General features: G+C 46.0%; 2 protein-coding genes across 2 annotated transcripts; one reads left to right on the top strand and one right to left on the bottom strand.

Annotated features, from left to right (window-relative positions):
- Nucleotides 1–458: 458 nt before the first annotated feature.
- Nucleotides 459–4,427, bottom strand: LOC136535938 (scarecrow-like protein 9). The gene is made up of 3 exons (XM_066528383.1): nucleotides 4,195–4,427; nucleotides 952–3,275; nucleotides 459–806 (listed from the first exon to the last, which is right to left on the bottom strand). The coding sequence occupies exon 2, from the start codon at nucleotides 3,250–3,252 to the stop codon at nucleotides 1,048–1,050; it is 2,205 nt and encodes a 734-aa protein (XP_066384480.1). The 5' UTR covers nucleotides 3,253–3,275; nucleotides 4,195–4,427; the 3' UTR covers nucleotides 459–806; nucleotides 952–1,047.
- Nucleotides 4,428–12,765: 8,338 nt separating this feature from the next.
- Nucleotides 12,766–17,618, top strand: LOC136535937 (oxysterol-binding protein-related protein 3C-like). Its single transcript, XM_066528382.1, has 10 exons — nucleotides 12,766–13,073; nucleotides 13,785–13,878; nucleotides 14,651–14,767; nucleotides 15,531–15,603; nucleotides 15,689–15,807; nucleotides 15,904–16,025; nucleotides 16,193–16,369; nucleotides 16,593–16,737; nucleotides 16,862–17,040; nucleotides 17,153–17,618. The coding sequence occupies exons 1-10, from the start codon at nucleotides 12,961–12,963 to the stop codon at nucleotides 17,397–17,399; spliced, it is 1,386 nt and encodes a 461-aa protein (XP_066384479.1). The 5' UTR covers nucleotides 12,766–12,960; the 3' UTR covers nucleotides 17,400–17,618.
- Nucleotides 17,619–17,901: the final 283 nt, after the last annotated feature.

The following is a 17,901-nucleotide window of genomic DNA, read 5'->3' as shown; positions in this document are numbered from 1 at the left end:
CAACGGGTTCAGTTATACAGAGAACAAAGAACCGATAAACAGCTATATCATATAAGCGGCTCTTAAAAGTCAAACCCATACCCAACAATGACTTGCCCAACAAAATCAGCCTGTGACCAAGAAGGCATCACCTAAAATAATGCATTATCAAATGAAGATACGTTGATAGTGGTCGTGGTCCAGTGATATCAAGCCGCCTTTGTTGTGGCACCCATTCGCAAGTCAGACTCCAAAAGCAAGTACTAAGTTCATCTGTAGCACCACTTTCTCCTAATATTCTCGAACTAGTGCTCCACTCAAGTTTAAGGACTCATTTTGTGACAGCACGCATCACTTGCTACAACAGAGATGAAATAAATAAATGAAGAATAGACTGCTCATCAAAGGCACAGCACTCCATGACATACTACATTCCACACAAACAGCAGCATCCATTCTCGTACAACATATTTAGATGCTTTATGCTTACTAGTTGGGGAATTTTGTTATCTGCTGGTGCTGAAAACCAAACTCGTGTTTGACATGGATGGATACAAGTCAAAAATACTAAGTTCAAGATAGTAGGTAGTTTGGCTAGCTAATTAACTACTAGAAGCAGCGACCTGGTTATTGCTAATAGGACGCCAGGATGGTCACAGAAGTAACTGGAAAGAAGAAAACTACGAATTAAATAAAAGGTGATGGTACCAACACCAAGGTAGAGAAGTCTAGAACTGCTCCTTTCCCAGTTTATCAGAGTACTGGCTGGACAGATGTAAATCTAGCAAAGCTCCATGTTGATCATTGTCCGTTCTTCAAGCCATTTCCTGGAGATTTACAACATTTCAGGTCATTGTCAAAATTCTGCCCTGAGAACAGGTCTATTATTAGACCCACACTACTGAAATACTATATGGTACAACTACATCCTTGATTTGTTTAACATTGCACCAAACTTAGCATAGTGCTTACCTTGATCAGATAGGTTCACAGGTCAAAGTCCAAATGCTATAACATAGCAGGACTGTTAATTAGCTGCCACCATCAATGGAATAGGAGACCAAGAATCTAGTTCTTCTTAGGCTTCCATGTAGATATCGCATAGATTATCCTTCCTTTCCAGCCTTGCAGGAGCCACCCACTGTCTTCATCTATGACGAAGTCCTTGTGATAAATGTCTTTTACTTTGTCCTTGGCTTTCATCACAATTTCTTGGTTTAACGGAGACTGAACAAATCCAGCTCTGAGGTTCCTCACCTGCCACTGTTTGTATGTCTCGGGTCTCTCAACTCTGTCTGAACCCTCACATGCAATAACATTGAGTGCCTCTCGGCCAAACATTTCCCTCTCTATGAGTGCGCGCTGGGGATCATCCCGTGGGACAGTTGTCTCTAGCATGTCAAACAATGCAGAGAAATGGAACAGTGCCTCACGGAAACGTGTGATGAAGAAGGGAACACTGTATGACCCATTCACAATTCCATGGATGAAAATCGCTGGGTTTACTTGCCTTATTGTGTTGAGCACTCTATTCCTAGGACTGTCTACAGCAACTGTTTCATCAATCAGGTTTCTGAATCTGTATAGGCAATTAACAATCACAACTTCGTCCTTGCCAACTTTGAGATCCTCAACTCGGATGGTTTCCCACTTTGATGCTATTCCCTGATACTCAAAAGGCACCTTGAACTTTGCAGCATATTCTGCAAGCCTTCGTCCAGTCTCTTCAATTCTCTCGGAAGGGCGGAAACCTGGCTGAGGTACATCAATTCCAGTGATGCGCAGAACAGGTGGACCGCCTTCCCTCTTGGAGAGACGCCTGATTAAGCATGGCCATTGGAAGCCGAAATAAATGCCGAAGTCAATGATATGCACCTTTGATGCATTTTTAATCATACTCAAGATTGTTTGATTGGAAAGAAAATGTGAAAGCCTCTTGAATGGGCATGCTGCAAGGTAGAGGTGGTAGGCTTTAAGCATGTCTGAGGCAGTTGTACGTTTTGCTATAAGCATACGGTAAAGCTGACTCCCTGTGCCTGCCAAACGAGCCTCAAGACCATCTGCAAAACAATGTGCTAACCTCTGGGATCCATCGCCGTTTGGCTTGGAATGGTACCTTATTTGCTTTAACAATTCATTAGCAGTTCTGCGGTCATCTGCTGCCACAGCCTGTGCACAGTGGATGAGGATGGTCCTAAGGTCCACCACATCCTTCTTTGATGGTTTCCTTCCCCGTGGCCGTGGCCCACTTGGTCCTTTCGTCTGAGTGACCTGAGAATTCTTGGAAGCTTCATTGCGCATCAGCTCTCGCAGATCTGTAGCCTTCTTCTCGGTTTGCCGAAGCAGATCATCAAACATCTCAATCCAATCAGGTTCATCGGAACAAAATGCAGACTGTTTAAAGTTCCGGCCTTCCATCAGGTCAAGGTCTTCACTCTGTCTGTTTTTCTTGGCCTTCAATACATCTGCCTTTTTGGCATTCAAAGAAACATCTTTCCTTGCTTCTTGAGGTCTTGCGACACCACCAGCTTCTAAATCAATCACTAGTGTATTGCTATCAGGAAGAAACTTCTGGGCTTCCTCAATGCCTCTCCTGAAATCCCAAGTTGGAAGGCTCTCAAACAAATACTCAGGGATCTGGCCACTCGTGATCAAAGGGTCTTCTAGCACATCCACTGCATTGGAAGCATCAGTTGATGTACCAACAAGCGGCTGAGAAGACTGACCACACAAGCCTCGATAAGCTTCCAACTGCTCACTGCGTCCAACGTCGTAGCGCCAGTTGCTATCCACTGTGCCACCAATGCTGCTGCTAGTGACAGTACTTGCCACAGATTGTGTACAAATGCTACTGCTACTCTCACTGGGGCTGTCCATGGACCAAGGGATCGGCTGGTGATCAGGAGACGGTGGAAACTTGTGCCCAAGAATGTCATAGAACGGCTTTGCAGCAGCACGCAGTGCCGCCGACTCCGCCTGGTACATGCTGACTTTCTCATCGATATCCTCCTCCATGAGCATCCGGCTAATATAGTTGAGGGACTCATCTGAGATGAATTCCCAATCCTCCGGGTTGTCAGTTTCAGTGTTGGCCCTTGACACAGTGGAGGAAGGATTTGAACAGGCTTCTGCTGCCATCTGGGGCACAACTGCAGGAAGTGGATCGGTGAACCTGAAATAATCACTTGCGCTGCTGTGGTCTGCGTAGCCATCATAAGACAGGCCTCCACAGAACATGCCAGATAGCTCCCCATACGTATTATCCAGACCCATTGGCAACCTCCTCGCTGGAAGACCTGTTCCATTTCACCTTTTGTAGTCATTAACAAATTTGTCACCTCTAGCTAGGCAAACAAACATAGATCCACACTAATATCGCCTTATTTACAACAACAAATGCTACCAATCCTTAGCAACAGTGATGGATCTTAATTTATAATAAGCATACACTAATTTGTTATCTCACTTTATACCAATAATAGGCTATCTCCAATAACAACACCTAAAATACAAGACCCATTCGTACTTTGGGTAGCGCTAAAGGCAAAAGATTCAATACATATTCGGCATCTTCTCTAACAACGAGACCCAAAAGAGAATCTTTTCTGCAAATGGGTTTCTAGAAGAGAGGATACCCATATTTAGGTTGTGTCTCTCAGGCATCCCAAAATAGGTCTCCCGTATAGGTACTCTGTTGGAGGCTGATTTTGGGTCTCTTACTATCCATTTTGGGTTTGGGTCTCTTATTGGAGACAGTAAGATAACAACCGATGTGGTTCCTCAATGAGTAAAGAAACAACTGAAGACGCGGATCAACTAGCCTAAAATCATGTGTGGAAGTAATCTAAGATAGAGAAGGCTGATCACAAGAGAGATGGTGAGAAGCTCCCTTGAATAGCATGATCCACGCCACAGCGCATGAGTAAAGAAGCAACAGAACAGTGCATGGGTAAAGAAGCAACCAAACAGCAGATCCTCCTCAGTCGTTCCCCCATCCCCTTCTACAAGGCTAAAATTCTAGCAGTCCCGCACAAATTCGGCATGCAACTATCCGCGAGAACCGATCACACACAGCACCTCTCGTTCTCGTCCTCGGACCCTAAAGATCAGGGCACCAGAATCCACCCGAGAAAAGCAGCTTTCCCGTTGCTTCACTTGACTGCTAAAACGAAGCAGGAACAACAAGTAAGACGAGGGGGACAGGGCGAGGCTGACCTTAGCTTGACAGGAAGGGACGCCGCTGACGAAGAGCTAGCAGGCCAGTAACGGCGCCCGGTCCGCGTCGCCGGGGCCTTCGCCTGCGCTGGCGCTGGTGGTGGTGGTGGTGCGCCGCCGCCGCTGCTGGTGGTGCTGGGTGTGGGCGATGATGATGTGATGCAGCCTGAGATGGACACGGGCAGGGGGGGTGAGCAAATCCGAAAAGAATAATGCGAGGATGGTGTGCTCTGCTCCCGGGCCAGGGCCCCTCTCTCTGAGCGTGCCGGGGGGATTAGAATACCGTGGGCGTCCGAACCTTCTCGCGGGGCGCCGTGGCGCGATCGCGGCCGTCGGTCCAGAGGATCGGGACGGGGGGTTAAAGGAGCGGCGCGGCGGCCCAGTCGCGGCGCGTTTCCTGGCGGAGGCCGCACGCGCGCGGGGCCCAGCAGCAGCAGGTGATCTGCGGCTGCGGAAAACTGGGTTATCTATCGATCTCCTCCTCGTCCTCGCGTGCGAATCCCCGTTCCATATTTCATCTGGCGCGTACCGCCGCCCGGCACGTTAGCGTACTAAAAAAGGACAGACCCTGTACCAGCACACATTGCTGGCACACTCCATCTATAGCAACACAGGGACCGGCATTTTTGTTTGTTTATATAATTATATTATTATTTATCTATTATCCTGAAATAAACCGGCGCCCTTCCTGTTCCTGATGCGAGTAGTGATCGCCACAGTGCTCGGCGCTGCAAGTTGCTTGGTACCAGTAGAAGGCGAGGTGAAGTCAGAGACGCAGGGGCGGAAGAAGTGTGGCGCACGAGAACGGATGCTGATTGATGCAATGCAAGCCGCAGTGCGCCTTCCCATGGCGGGGTCTGGGGGTGAATACTTTCTTTGGTACGGCGCGGAGGTTGATCCTAGATTAGCGTGGCGTGTCGCGCCTTTTGCTGCCAAGCTTTGAGAGTCGAGACCCACTATCGGCTGTGGAGTACTATATGTAGTGCCACTAGATCTCAGTGGCAGTGCACTTTGGACGGTGGGTTTAGGCCAATCGCGGTGAGTGCTGGCTTGGAACACACAAATTTCGTAAGAACGACGTAGAAATTTTATAGGAAAAACATAGGAATAAGAAATATTTTCCGCATTTCAAACATGTTCCGAGGTTTTGTGGGCATCAGCATATTTGAGAGCTCTAAGTTTAATTTTGGTAATTAAAAGACAATGCTTTCAATTGAGTTGTGATTGAGCTAGGGCCAAGGTGGTGAGTAAGGCTGGGATATGGCCAAGAGGTGATCAAGCCATGTGGAGCAAGTTCACAATTCGAGAAGAGAAGAACGAATGAAAACAAGCTCGAAAGCAAATGTATATGTTAGGGGTTTTCATTTCACCGGCCGAGGCACGATAGAGGGGCCGTTCGGCTGGTGTGAATTCCAGCCGAAATTTACTCTTCACGGCTGAAAATCACTGTTCACTCTCTCACAAATTCCTCCAGATTTCTCTAAATTCTTCCAAACGAACAGGGCCAGAGTGCGTGGTCGAGTTTAGGATAAATAGTCATACTATTAAGAAAGAAACTCTAACGTAAAATGGTTATCCAAGTGCCACTAGATGTGAACTAACTTTACATATATATTAGACCTAGTGACGTGGTGAGATGCAAGTAAAAAAATGTTTTTTTGAAAAGCTTACACAGCGTCTAAGGTGAAGATGTTCATGTGTTGAACTTATTGGAGTTAGCGGATTAGAGTTGCTCCCGAGTTTGTGACTTAGTGATGATTTTTCCGCACCACCGGAAAATCCGGTGCCCCTAGCTAGGGGTGTCGGGTATCGATATTAGGGATACCCAAAGCAAGGAAGTTAGCGCCCACGCTGACTTCCCGGATGGAGCAAGATGTATTAAAAGGTCTCGCCCGACCCTAAGGCTGCGGGCTCTGTCTCGTCCGACCTCGAGGCCGCGGGCTCCGTTTCGCCCGACCCCTTGGGTGCGGGCTCCGTCTCACCCGCCCCCTTGGGTATGGGCTCCGTCTCGCCCGACCTCGAGGCCACGGGCTCCGTCTCGCCCGACCCCAAGGACGTGGTTTCCGTCTCGCCCAAGTCCATGGGCTCCGTCTCGCCCGACCCCTTAGGTGCGGGATCCGTCTCGCCCGACCCCAAGGACGCGGTTTTCGTCTCGTCTGACGGGGACCCATACCGTCGCCAACCACTCCAGGTCCAGGCGTATAGACCTAGGTGAAAACTCTGACACCAGGGAAGAGACTGGCACGCCTTGATGTAAAGTGACGAATAGGGCCGCGACATGGAGCCGTCCCTTTTGACATCTACAGGATCGGCAGGACCCGCATGAAGGAGAAGAAGGACCCGACGATCCTGGAAACCTTCTTCTCTCTCGTTCTTCTCATTTTTCTCCTCTATAACCTGTGTTTTCCCTTCGCCTATAAAAGGGGAAGCAGGTGAAAGCTATAGTTTGGTTTTGGTTAATTGATGAAACTCTAAGTGCTAACCTAGTTTATCAAAGTGATTATGAGATAGGTAGCACTACTCTAAGTAATGAAGCAATGGTGAAGATCATGGTGATGGTGATGGCATGGTGATGATCAAATGCTTGAACTTGGAAAAGAAGAAAGAGAAAAACAAAAGGCTCAAGATAAATGTATAAATAGGAGGAGCCATTTTGTTTTAGTGATCGAGACACTTAGTGAGTGTGATCACATTTAGTATCGATAGTCGTACTATTAAGAGGGGTGAAACTCATATTGAAATGCGGTTATCAAAGTGTCACTAGATGCTCTAACTCATTGCATATGCATTTAGGATCTAGTGGAGTGCTAACACCCTTGAAAACATTTGTGAAAATATGCTAACACATGTGCACATGGTGATACACTTGGTGGTTGGCACATTTGAGCAAGGGTGAAGAAGATAGAGTTGAAAAGGAGTTAGTCGCGCAGGTCACAGAGTGATCGGACGCGTTCGGTATTAACAACGAACTCAGCGACCGGACGCGTCCGGTGTGAATCAGCTAATTTGTTGTTCGGTGAAACAGTTGATCGGACGCTGGCAGCGTCCGGTCCGGAGTGACCAGACGCGTCCGATTGACCGTGGGTACTTACTGGACTCGACCGACGCTGAGGCTCAGCGTCCGGTCAGTTTCTAACAGACGCGTCCAATTAGCTTCGGGTACTCACAGGACTCGACTGGACACTGTGGCTCAGCGTCTGGTCATTTCTATTTCAGCGTCCGGTCTGTGCGTCCGATCGCATGTAAGTGTGGGCAGCAACGACTACTTTGGTTTGAACTGGACACGTGGCGGTCTGGGAGCGACCAAACGCGTCCGGTCGACCTACCGGACGTGTCCGGTATTCACGAACGGTGCGTTCGGTGCAGCGTCCCGTGCACTCGAGCAGCGCGTCCGGTCGATGCGCAGTCTGCCCAATAATTGAGCCAAAGGCTCTATTTCGTGGGTGCTTCTATTTAAGCCCCATGACCGGCTCAAGCTCGCTCTCTTGGCCATTTGCATTGACATAGCAACCTTGTGAGCTTAGCCAAAGCCCTCCCACTCATCTCCATCATTGATTCATCATCTTTATGAGATTGGGAGAGAATCTAAGTGCATTACTTGAGTGTTTGCATCTAGAGGCACTTGGTGTTCGTGATTCGCTGCGGGATTCGCTTGTTGCTCTTGGTGGTTGCCACCACCTAGACGGCTTGGTGTAGCAGAGGAGGATTGGCATGAGTTGGTGATTGTTCGTGGCCATCTCCGGTGATTGTGAGGGGATTCGTACCTTTTTCGGTGGAGCACCGAAAGGTAACTCTAGTGGATTGCTTGTGTCATTGAGTTACCTTACTTGTGGGTAGGTTCTTGCGGTGAACAATTGTGTGGATGAGGTTTGTGCAACACCTCTTAGCCGTCGAACCACCAAGTGTTGGTCGACATAACGTGGACGTTGCGTGTTGGCAAGCACGTGAACCTCGGGAGAAAATTGGTTGTCTCTTGCCCTTTGGTATTCTCCCGGTGATTGATTTAATATTCATCTTGTGATTGGTTCACTCCTCTACACGGCGGTATAATCACCCTACTCACTCATTTATATTCTTGCAAACTAGTTGTGGCAAGCTCTTTAGTGTAATTAGAAATGAGAGCTTGCTTTGTTGTTTTAAGTTCATCTAGTAGAGCTCTTTAGTGTAGCAAGTGTGAGAGCTCTTAGTGAGTAGTAACATAGCAAATTGTGTGTCTAGTGATCATAACAATTAGAATTATTGAATAGGTGGTTTGCAACCCTTATAGAGCTAGAGCAAGTTTATTTTTCGCTTTTTGTCATACTAATCAAATTGCTCTAGTTGGTTTGTAGATTTTTGAATAGGCTATTCACCCCCCTTCTAGCCATATTAGGACCTTTCGGCAGGGCACCCCTATCGGGGGGTCGGGCCAGGAGATAAAAATACAAGAGCACGACACGAGCACACGGCTGAGCAGCAATCAAGCTCCCAACACCCGTTCACTCCTTCCACCATAGACTTGGGATCATTTCCCTCTCTCACCTATTTGTAACCCCTACTTCAAACCAAGTGCCGGTAACACGAACAACAACAAACTGGACGTAGGGATGTTCTGCCCGAACCAGTATAAACCCTTTTGTCCTCCGAGCACACCATCCGAGCCAGACACGTAAATACAAATTTACTCGTTGGTGGTCCGAAAACACCGACACGGGGGCACCGAAGAAAGAGGTCCAGTGTGAGGTTTTAACTATGCAGCAGGGTAATCACCAGAAATATTCGGTGGTACTTCCATTGACCACACTAGAGAAAGTAAGCAAGGTCCTTATGTCTGTAAGATTTGAACTCCATCACCTGAGTTTTGGTGGGTGGTCACCGAAGATTTTCGGGAGATTTTCGGTGACCCCTTCGAGTTCTTGGTGTCGGAACCCGAGAGGGTCCGAGCATCATTGTAAATGTTCAGTGTGCCACATCAAAGAGGCACCAAAGAAACTGCGTTTGAATTCTAACGGCCAGTTGTTGCAGCCTGAGGCATTGGGTAGTCACTGGGTTTCTCTGGTGCTTGCGCCAAGAGTACCACTGTAAAGTGCTAGGCCAAGGTTTCTAAGATTGATTTGTAGTCGTTGGATGTTCGTAACCTAAGGTTCAGTTCATCTTCTCCGGTAATGAGCCTTTCCCGTGTCTCTGTAGGGTGTGGCCGTCCCTTGGCGTCTCTTGGCCTCCCAACTGAACACACACTCCCTTGAGCTCTTGAAAAACACCTTTCATTTTATCTCATTGCTTGTTGATTGATCTAAAGTGAGATTGGGAGAGATCTAGTGCATTTGTTTTGGTCGATTTGCATCTAGTGGCACTAGTTCACCATTTAAACCTTAGATTTCTTGTTACTCTTTGTGGTTATTGCCACCTAGACACCCTGGTGATTGGAGGATCGTTGAGGGACTAGTCGATGATTGTTGGCCGCCTCCGTCCAGTGATTTGTAAGGGTCTCTTTGTGCTCACCCTGCGGGAGATCGCGAAGGGCAACTCTAGTGAAAAGCTCGAGCCTAGTTGGCATGCTCCTTGCTGATTGATTCATTCTTGCGACGTCCACCTTGAGGGTCAAGCTTGAGCGGCTTGTTAGTATGCGAATTATCACATTGAGACTCGCCTCAGCGAGGACGTAGGTTGCCGACAAGCAACAAAACCTAAGAGATAAATTTTGTTGTCACTTCTCCGGTTTGGTTTGCATTTTTACTACACTTGCCCATTTACTTTATGGTTTACTAGCTCGTGTAGTAGTTGCCTACTTGTTAGTCTAGCCCTCTAGTTGTAGTTGTAGTGCTGGTAAGTAGAGTAGCCAGTTGGGTGGCTTTACTTGTTTAGGACTACTGGAGTAGTGGCTAGCCACTTGTATGTGGTTGAGTGCTCTAAGTAGGAATTCATCTTTGTTTAGGACGAGGCTTGAATTTGGGTGAAATAGAGCTAAACAAGTAGTGGCTATTGGACTTGCTTATTATGCTATCTACTCTACTCTAGTGTTTGTTTAATTGTAGAAATTTTTTTTTATAGGTTATTCTTCCTTTCTAACCATCTAGATCCTTTAAAAATAGTTGCCAATGGTTTAATCTTCGTTATTGACCACAGTGCTCCCGCGATTGCATACTCGGAGTCTTGCTAACCTGACCACTCCTTGATGTCTGATTGCTTGTTGAGCTCCACCTTCAGGCTTGTGTCCATGGGCCATGGAAGCTACAGATCAATGTGCAATCATCCATCGCTGTTGAAATTGTAGGTTGCGCTCGGCAGTGAAGTGTGTCACCGTCTCACCGGTGTTGAGGGCGTACGTCGAGTCGTAGCCCCCTGGCAGTGGTGGATCTATGGATAGAGAAGCCTGCGTCGCCGTGTCCACCATGTCCCTTCCCGATCTCGGCACACACGCAAAAAGTCTTTAGCGGAAACCGTGCGAAATCAACTTAGATGTAGCTTTTAGATCGGTTTTTATATAGGAACATGTGAAAGGCCCTGTAGCCTAGTGCTTCAAATAAAAGAATTTTAGTAACACCTCGGGTCTTGTGTTAGATTCTTCGTGAGAGCGAATATTACATGATTTAACGACATTGTGCTTTCAGTGCTAAGCAACGTTTCTGTCGACAGTTCATCGTGGTGAGTGTGCATACATTGTGAGCGTCTGTGTTGTTCTCAGAACTACTACCATGTAGCTAGCTACAAAATAACTTATTCTGTAGCCACTTCACTTTGAGTTACGATAATAACTATATTAATTTACGAGATTATAGCAACTCCTTACTAAGTGGTTTACTATAACGTTATGGTAAATATCCACATGTGTTATAGTAACCCAACTATCGTAAATATATATTGACATTATCGTAAATTAGTATATAAAATTATCGTAAATGGATGTGGTTACAGAATAACTTATTTTGTAGCTTGCTACTGAATATACTCTCCCTATATATATATAAACAATCTAAAGTTTATTAGTTTTTAATTTTGAACTACTAAATTTTAGACCATAAAATCTAAACAAAGGTCAAGCAGCAGCGAGACGTCAAGTTGATTGTAGGCAGTTTAAAAAAAAGCTGATTGTAGTCGCAGGTCGTTGTCGCCTCCAAATTGCAGCTCAGTCCCAGCTTGGCAAGTTGGAGGTTGGGTAGGAGGGCACTCGGACCAGCGCGCGGAGCACCTGCGGCCTTCGTCGCGTGACACGTTCGCCTAGCTCCCGGAGTCGGCCTGTTCGTTTGGGCGTGGCTTGTCGAAAACGATCGTAAATTTTCAATCAAAATAGTATTTTTCTCTTACACAAATCAGCCAGCAATACTTCTTCACAAACCAGCAACAATACGAACCAGCCAACCGAACATGCCGTAAAAACGTCAAGCTACAACAAGCCTACCGACTCACGGGTCACACGGGGCACGTCTGGCGAACGTCGCGGCGCCACGCCGCTACGTCAGGTCATCGCATGTAGCAGTCGCCAGTCGGCAACCACCCATCGCAGCGTCGGTTGATGACAGACCACTGCTAGTACTGGCCGTCAGTCCCATACTCCGATGAGGTGCTCAATTGCAGTAGGATCACCGCCAAGTGCTTAAAGCCTCCTCCGGCGATAGCGATGAGTCGATCACGTACCGCCTCCGGCTGCACGGTATGTTCAGCGGCGCACCGGCGCCGGTAACGCGGCAAGGCTCCATCATGGGCCTAGGAATGGACAATGCCGAAAAGAAGCCGGACAGGCGAGAGCATTGTTCGATATGGGCCAGAGAGAGAACACGGTGACGTGAAGCCAGGACCAAACATATCTGGGCCTACTGGGCTGGATAATCTACTCAATAGCCCGTCCAACACGGCGGCGCGTGCGTACGCAATTGGCCCACAGAAACGCTCACGGCCCCAACGTTTTTCCAGCGAAGCTTCGGCGGCAGCCGCGGTGGCCACTTGGCCACTGGCCAGCCTTCGCATGTGCGACTGTGCGAGAGAGGAATCGGGGAAGGGTTTGCCGTTTTGGCACTGTGCGATGTAGGCATGATCGTGCTGTGCACCACCTCAAAAGGCCGGAAGGATCCACAGATTTTCTACACAGCCAGGACATTAGGAATCATCACAATAACGAAACAACGCTGTCCTGTTTCCGCATTGACTTTATTCCCTTCCAACAAGGAAAGGTTATGCTTAGGCTTAGCAGAGTTGGCTTAACATAGTGTCCAATAAAAAATGTCATATTGAGGTTCAAATCATTCGTCATGTTCGGCTGATGGTTTCTGCAACTGATAAGCCGACTGATGCTGTTTTGAATGATACTGTACCTTGGCTGATAAGCAGTTCAAGCGAACACGACTATTAAAATTGCTCTCCTTGGATCAACAAAATTTATACACACATAAGCTATTATTCGTCATCAGATCTTCTAAAATATTTCCTTTTCTCAAAATGGTGTAGGACTTGAAATCCATCTTTTTAGAGTTTGGAACTACCTGTGCAAACAAACGATCATGGAGTTGAGGAGGGCATCGTGGTCATCTCGCCACCCACGTTGCGCCGCGCCCGGCCCGGTTCGTTAATACCACGTTGCCTTGTGCTCTAGTCCTCGTTCCAAATTCCTCCTCGCGTTCGTATTCCACGCGGCGACGTCGCCATCGCGGCCGCCGCTCCGCTCCCCTTCCTTCGCCTATAGGTAGCCGCTGCGGCCGCCTCCCCAAACCCAAACCCTAAGCCTTTCCTTCCCACGCGCGCGGCTCTCTCTGCTGCGCCGCGGCTCGCTTGACCCCCCGCAGATCGCCGGCGATGGGATCCAAGGACCAGGGCGGAGGGGCCGCCTCCTCGGGCAGCGGCTTCTTCTCGTCGTTCGCCGCCGGCATGCGCAGCTGGGGCACCGCCGTCCACAAATCCGTCAACGGGTGAGTCTTCTGCCCACCTGCTTCCTCTCCTCCCCTCAGATCCGCATCGAGCTACCCGTTAGAGCTCTCCCCGAGCTGATCGGCGGTGATCGTGGCCTCCCCACCCCGTGATCTGATGGTCCTGCGTCGGATCCCAGCTGCTGCTGCTGATTCCGCCGGGTGATCCTGGTGAACTGCGAGTCCAGTGTTTCCGCTTAAGTTCCAAGCTTCGGTATTTAGTAACTGTATATGCTATGATTCGACCAGTAGCTTTCGAATTATGATACAGTGATATATGTGCTACTTATATGATTCCATATATTCTCACTTAGAGTGATAATGAAGTGGATGATTGGTTGAATGATAATTGCTTATATGTATCTAGTATCTAACATGTGATGCTTTCAAGTGTACACGGTATGTACATGCGCAATATGGAGTTTCTATTTCTATGATGTGATCTGTACTGAATTCGATGCCAACAGTTCCTCCTAGATTTTGGTTCGGCCTGCTTCAATATGGTCAACATCTGTTGCCTCTTTGCTTTTCCCTAAGTTTAGCCTTTTGCTCCACTTTGTTCTTAGGCTTTGCCTTTGTAGACTTGAATTTTCATGAAATGCATGTGGTCAATGAGCTGTCACTGGCATCCTATGTAAAGATATTGTGCTGTAGTAATTAGGACGGGTTTCTGTTACTTGCCATTTTGTAACAGCTGTTATGCAATGTCTGTAGGCTGCTTGGTTATGAAGGCCTTGAAGTTATTAACCCCGATGGAGGCACAGATGATGCCGAAGAAGAAGCTTTGAAGGGACGATGGAAGCAGGAGGTAAAGAATTGCGAATCATCATCGAATAATGTATTGCTAGAGAGTCGTGAGGATAAATTTTATTTGAACAATACCTGCAAATTGGGAGGGTGTTCTGCATGGATATCCAGTCTTGATGGAAAATTGATTGGTTTTGTCTGTTCTTTTTTCAATCTGGTGGAGCAAAGTCGGATAGCATCAACAAATGTAAATTTCATGTAAAATTTTCTGTTCAAATCAGCTTACTGAACTAAAAAGATACCTCAAAGTCAAAGCTGAAGAAAATGCACTTTTTTTCCTGACAAATTAGTTCCTTAAGTTTCACTTCCCTTTCTTTTGTTTCAGAAAAAGTTCACAGCTATATTCTACTTCTACACATTGGATGTCACAAAACTCTTAAATATGCCACATGGTTGGCCACTGTGTGGCGTTTCAATTGGCTAAACAGCAGTTTAGACAAAAAGTTCCCACAACCACATGTTTATAGTAGTCCTGTTACGTTTGCAGGCTTGCTCTTAGGTCATGAAGTAGAGAGTAACTTGGTTTAAATACTGTACCTTTTGACAAATATAATTTGGGATGAACATGGATATTGAAGGTTATACTCTAAAATGCAGTCTCACTACATTATTGACTCATGAAAAATCCGTTTTCTTATTATATGATTATGTTTAGTAGAATCTATGATTTCACGATCGTAGTAGTTATGATCCTACTATTTACGATCCTATACTTGGAGTTCCGATCCGATTCAGGATCACGATTTTAACAAGCATGTGCGGTTAATTTGCAGGATCGTGATAGCTATTGGAAGATGATGCACAAGTACATAGGATCAGATGTTACATCACTTGTGACACTTCCAGTCATAATTTTTGAGCCAATGACAATGCTTCAGAAAATGGCCGAGGTTTGTACTATGTTCTGAATTAGACTTATTGAGATTTACACTGCCCATCTACAACTGAAGGATGTGTCTGCAATTGTTTGGTCCTTGTCGCCTTTTAAAAAATATTTTATGCATAAACTGTATACAATGTTGTAGCAATTTTCTCCTTCACCAAATATTTATGTATAAGGTTAGAACACCTATACAAGCTACCTTATGGTTGTTTGGTAGCAATTATTTGTATGGCAAACTCTTGATGTCGTGTTTCTGTGATCTTGATGCGTGTTTGATGGGATCTCGCCTAGTTTTGAATGGAGTTTTAGAGTTCATCAGGGAGGAGTTACATTTCTGGTGTTTAGCTGGGGCTCGAGGGGTTTCTCATCTCCTCGTCCTTGGGTCCAGCATTAGTTAGTTTGTTGGTCAAAGCTGTTTGGTGTTTGTAGTCTTTGGCAAGTTTCTTTTTCTTTTTCTTTTTGTTTGTGTGATCTAGCTGTATGGTGAGTTTGGGTGTTGTGGTTTGGGTAACCCCTTGCTTCTTAATATATTGATATGCAGATCTCCTGCGTATTCGAGAAAAAAAAAAGAAAAAACATGGAGCTAAATAATTTAATGTGACCCTGTTATTGGGGATGGTGTTAGAAGTTTTGATTTAGTCACCCAGTATGTGATACAACTGTACAAGTATCTTCCTATTCTTTAATGAGCCCCATACAGAAAATAACCTGTCTTTATCTTTCATGTGATGATTCATGCTAATGTTTTTACATGTTCCTACTGAATGCAGTTGATGGAATACTGTGAATTGTTAGACAAAGCAGATGAATGTGAGGATCCATACATGCGTATGGTTTATGCTTGTGAGTTTTCTCCTTCCTTTAATTTGCGCACCATTCTATGCCATATCATGGTTGACTGAGCTCTTAATCAAAAAAAAAAATTCAGCTACATGGGCTGTTTCGGTGTACTTTGCATATCAACGCACATGGAAGCCTTTTAATCCTATCCTTGGAGAGACTTACGAGATGGTTAACCACCAAGGCATTTCATTTCTTGCTGAGCAGGTCGGTGATACGAATGTCATTGCAGATATCTTGAATGGAGACAACTTTGTCAACAAATTTTGCTAATTATGCATTTTTGTACCCTTATTTTGTCAGGTAAGCCATCATCCCCCAATGGGTGTTGCTCACTGCGAGAATGAACATTTTACTTATGATATCACGTCTAAGTTGAAGACCAAGTTCTTGGGAAATTCAGTGGAAATTTACCCAGTTGGAAGGTGAATTGTTAGAATTGTATTTATTTCTTGGAGATCCGTATGCCTTAAAAGTCTTTTGAGCTATCTGAGCTAGTGGAATAAAATGCAAAGCCTTTTTGAAGGCTGAATTGGGACCAGTTTTGTAATTCAGTAAATCTAACCCCTGTAATATGATTTCCATGTCACAGGACTAGAGTGACACTTAAAAAATCTGGTGTCGTGTTGGATTTGGTGCCACCGCTAACAAAGGTTAACAACCTGATATTTGGGCGCACTTGGGTTGATTCTCCTGGAGAGATGGTCATGACAAACCTGACAACTGGAGACAAAGTTGTGCTATATTTCCAGCCATGCGGCTGGTTTGGGTATGATATTGACCATCAATTTATTCTTGCATTTGTGGTTTGTTGATAGTTTCTATTGCCAAATTATTTAATTTCAGTACTAACTCGCTTTATGCATTTATTATATTACTGTTTGCTGGAAGGGTCGTGCAGTTAATTCAGTTCTTTTTATTTTCTTATAGTTCTCTCAATCCAGTTTGTATTGCTTTGTCAAGGCTTGTCTCAATTTATCCTAATATTTCAGGGCTGGCCGTTACGAGGTGGATGGGTACGTGTACAGTGCAGCAGAAGAACCCAAAATAATGATTACAGGGAAATGGAATAAGTCTCTGAGTTGCCAACCATGTGACCAAGAAGGCGATCCTCTTCCAGGCACGGAGCTGAAGGAGGTCGTACTTTCTTTCACTTTCTGTTACTATAGATAACTTCTGTTATATATCCAGCAGATGTGATGCCGGTCACATATTTGTGGATAACTTATGTACTGAACTGGTCATACTTAACTTACTGCAGATCTGGAGAGTTGCTCCTACCCCACAGGGCGACAAGTATCAGTACACACACTTTGCACACAAAATAAACAGCGTCGACACGGCACCTAAGAAGCTGTTGGCATCTGATTCACGGTTGAGGCCTGATAGATATGCCCTCGAGAAGGGTGACATGTCTAAGTCTGGCGCAGAGAAGAGCAGGTATTTTCCCCTTTCCTCTACTCTGCTTTATGATTGTAATTGGAATTTAGAACGGCCTGTTTGCCTGCCTTCAGTTTTGACATCACCCCTGAGTTTCTCTGCAAACTTTCAGGCTTGAGGAACAACAGAGAGCTGAGAAAAGAACTCGAGAGGCCAAGGGCGAGCAATTTACTCCAAGATGGTTCAACATGACAGATGTGGTTGCTCCTACACCATGGGGTGACCTGGAAATTTATGAATACAACGGCAAATACACAGACCACCGGGCTGCCATAGACAGCTCCAATGTCACCGACGAGACAGATGTCATGTCAATCGAGTACAACCCATGGCAATATGGTAGCTCATCTTCTCAATGATTCTCCGTGGCCAGAAGCTGCCATGTCGTCTATGCTCATTGTGTAAAATGCTTCCAGGCCTGGCCTCGCTGGTTTGTTGTGCCATCAGCGGTTTTCATGCCCTTGTAGTATTAATGACCTTCCCCTTTCCCGTCAATGCTACAATTATTCAGGAAGTGGTGTATTTTATGTAGTCTGTGTACTGTCGTAAATCTAGCAGAAATTGCAGAGTTTCCTTGAGCCTTTGGGTGGTTGTATTTATGCGTGATAACTGAGAAGTGAAGGTAACGACGACGCAGATACGGATGGAGCAGAGCTTTTGTGTTGTCAGTTGTGCTTGATTTACGACTAGCCCTCTGCCTCTGTTTACTGCAGCGGAGTATGGTGGTCTGCCCTCCGTGCAACAGCATAGATCGCAAGGTTTTCCGAGTTGTAGGGTGGTTGTATTTATGCTTGATAAGCAGAATTAACGACACTGTTATGATGTAGCGCACTACGTTTGATATGGGACTAGCCTTTTTCC

This window comes from Miscanthus floridulus, chromosome 2 (assembly GCF_019320115.1).
Source record: "Miscanthus floridulus cultivar M001 chromosome 2, ASM1932011v1, whole genome shotgun sequence".
NCBI classification, from domain to species: Eukaryota; Viridiplantae; Streptophyta; class Magnoliopsida; order Poales; family Poaceae; genus Miscanthus; species Miscanthus floridulus.
The sequence above is the reverse complement of the archived record's forward strand: the minus strand, read 5'-3'. Positions and strand labels throughout refer to the sequence as shown.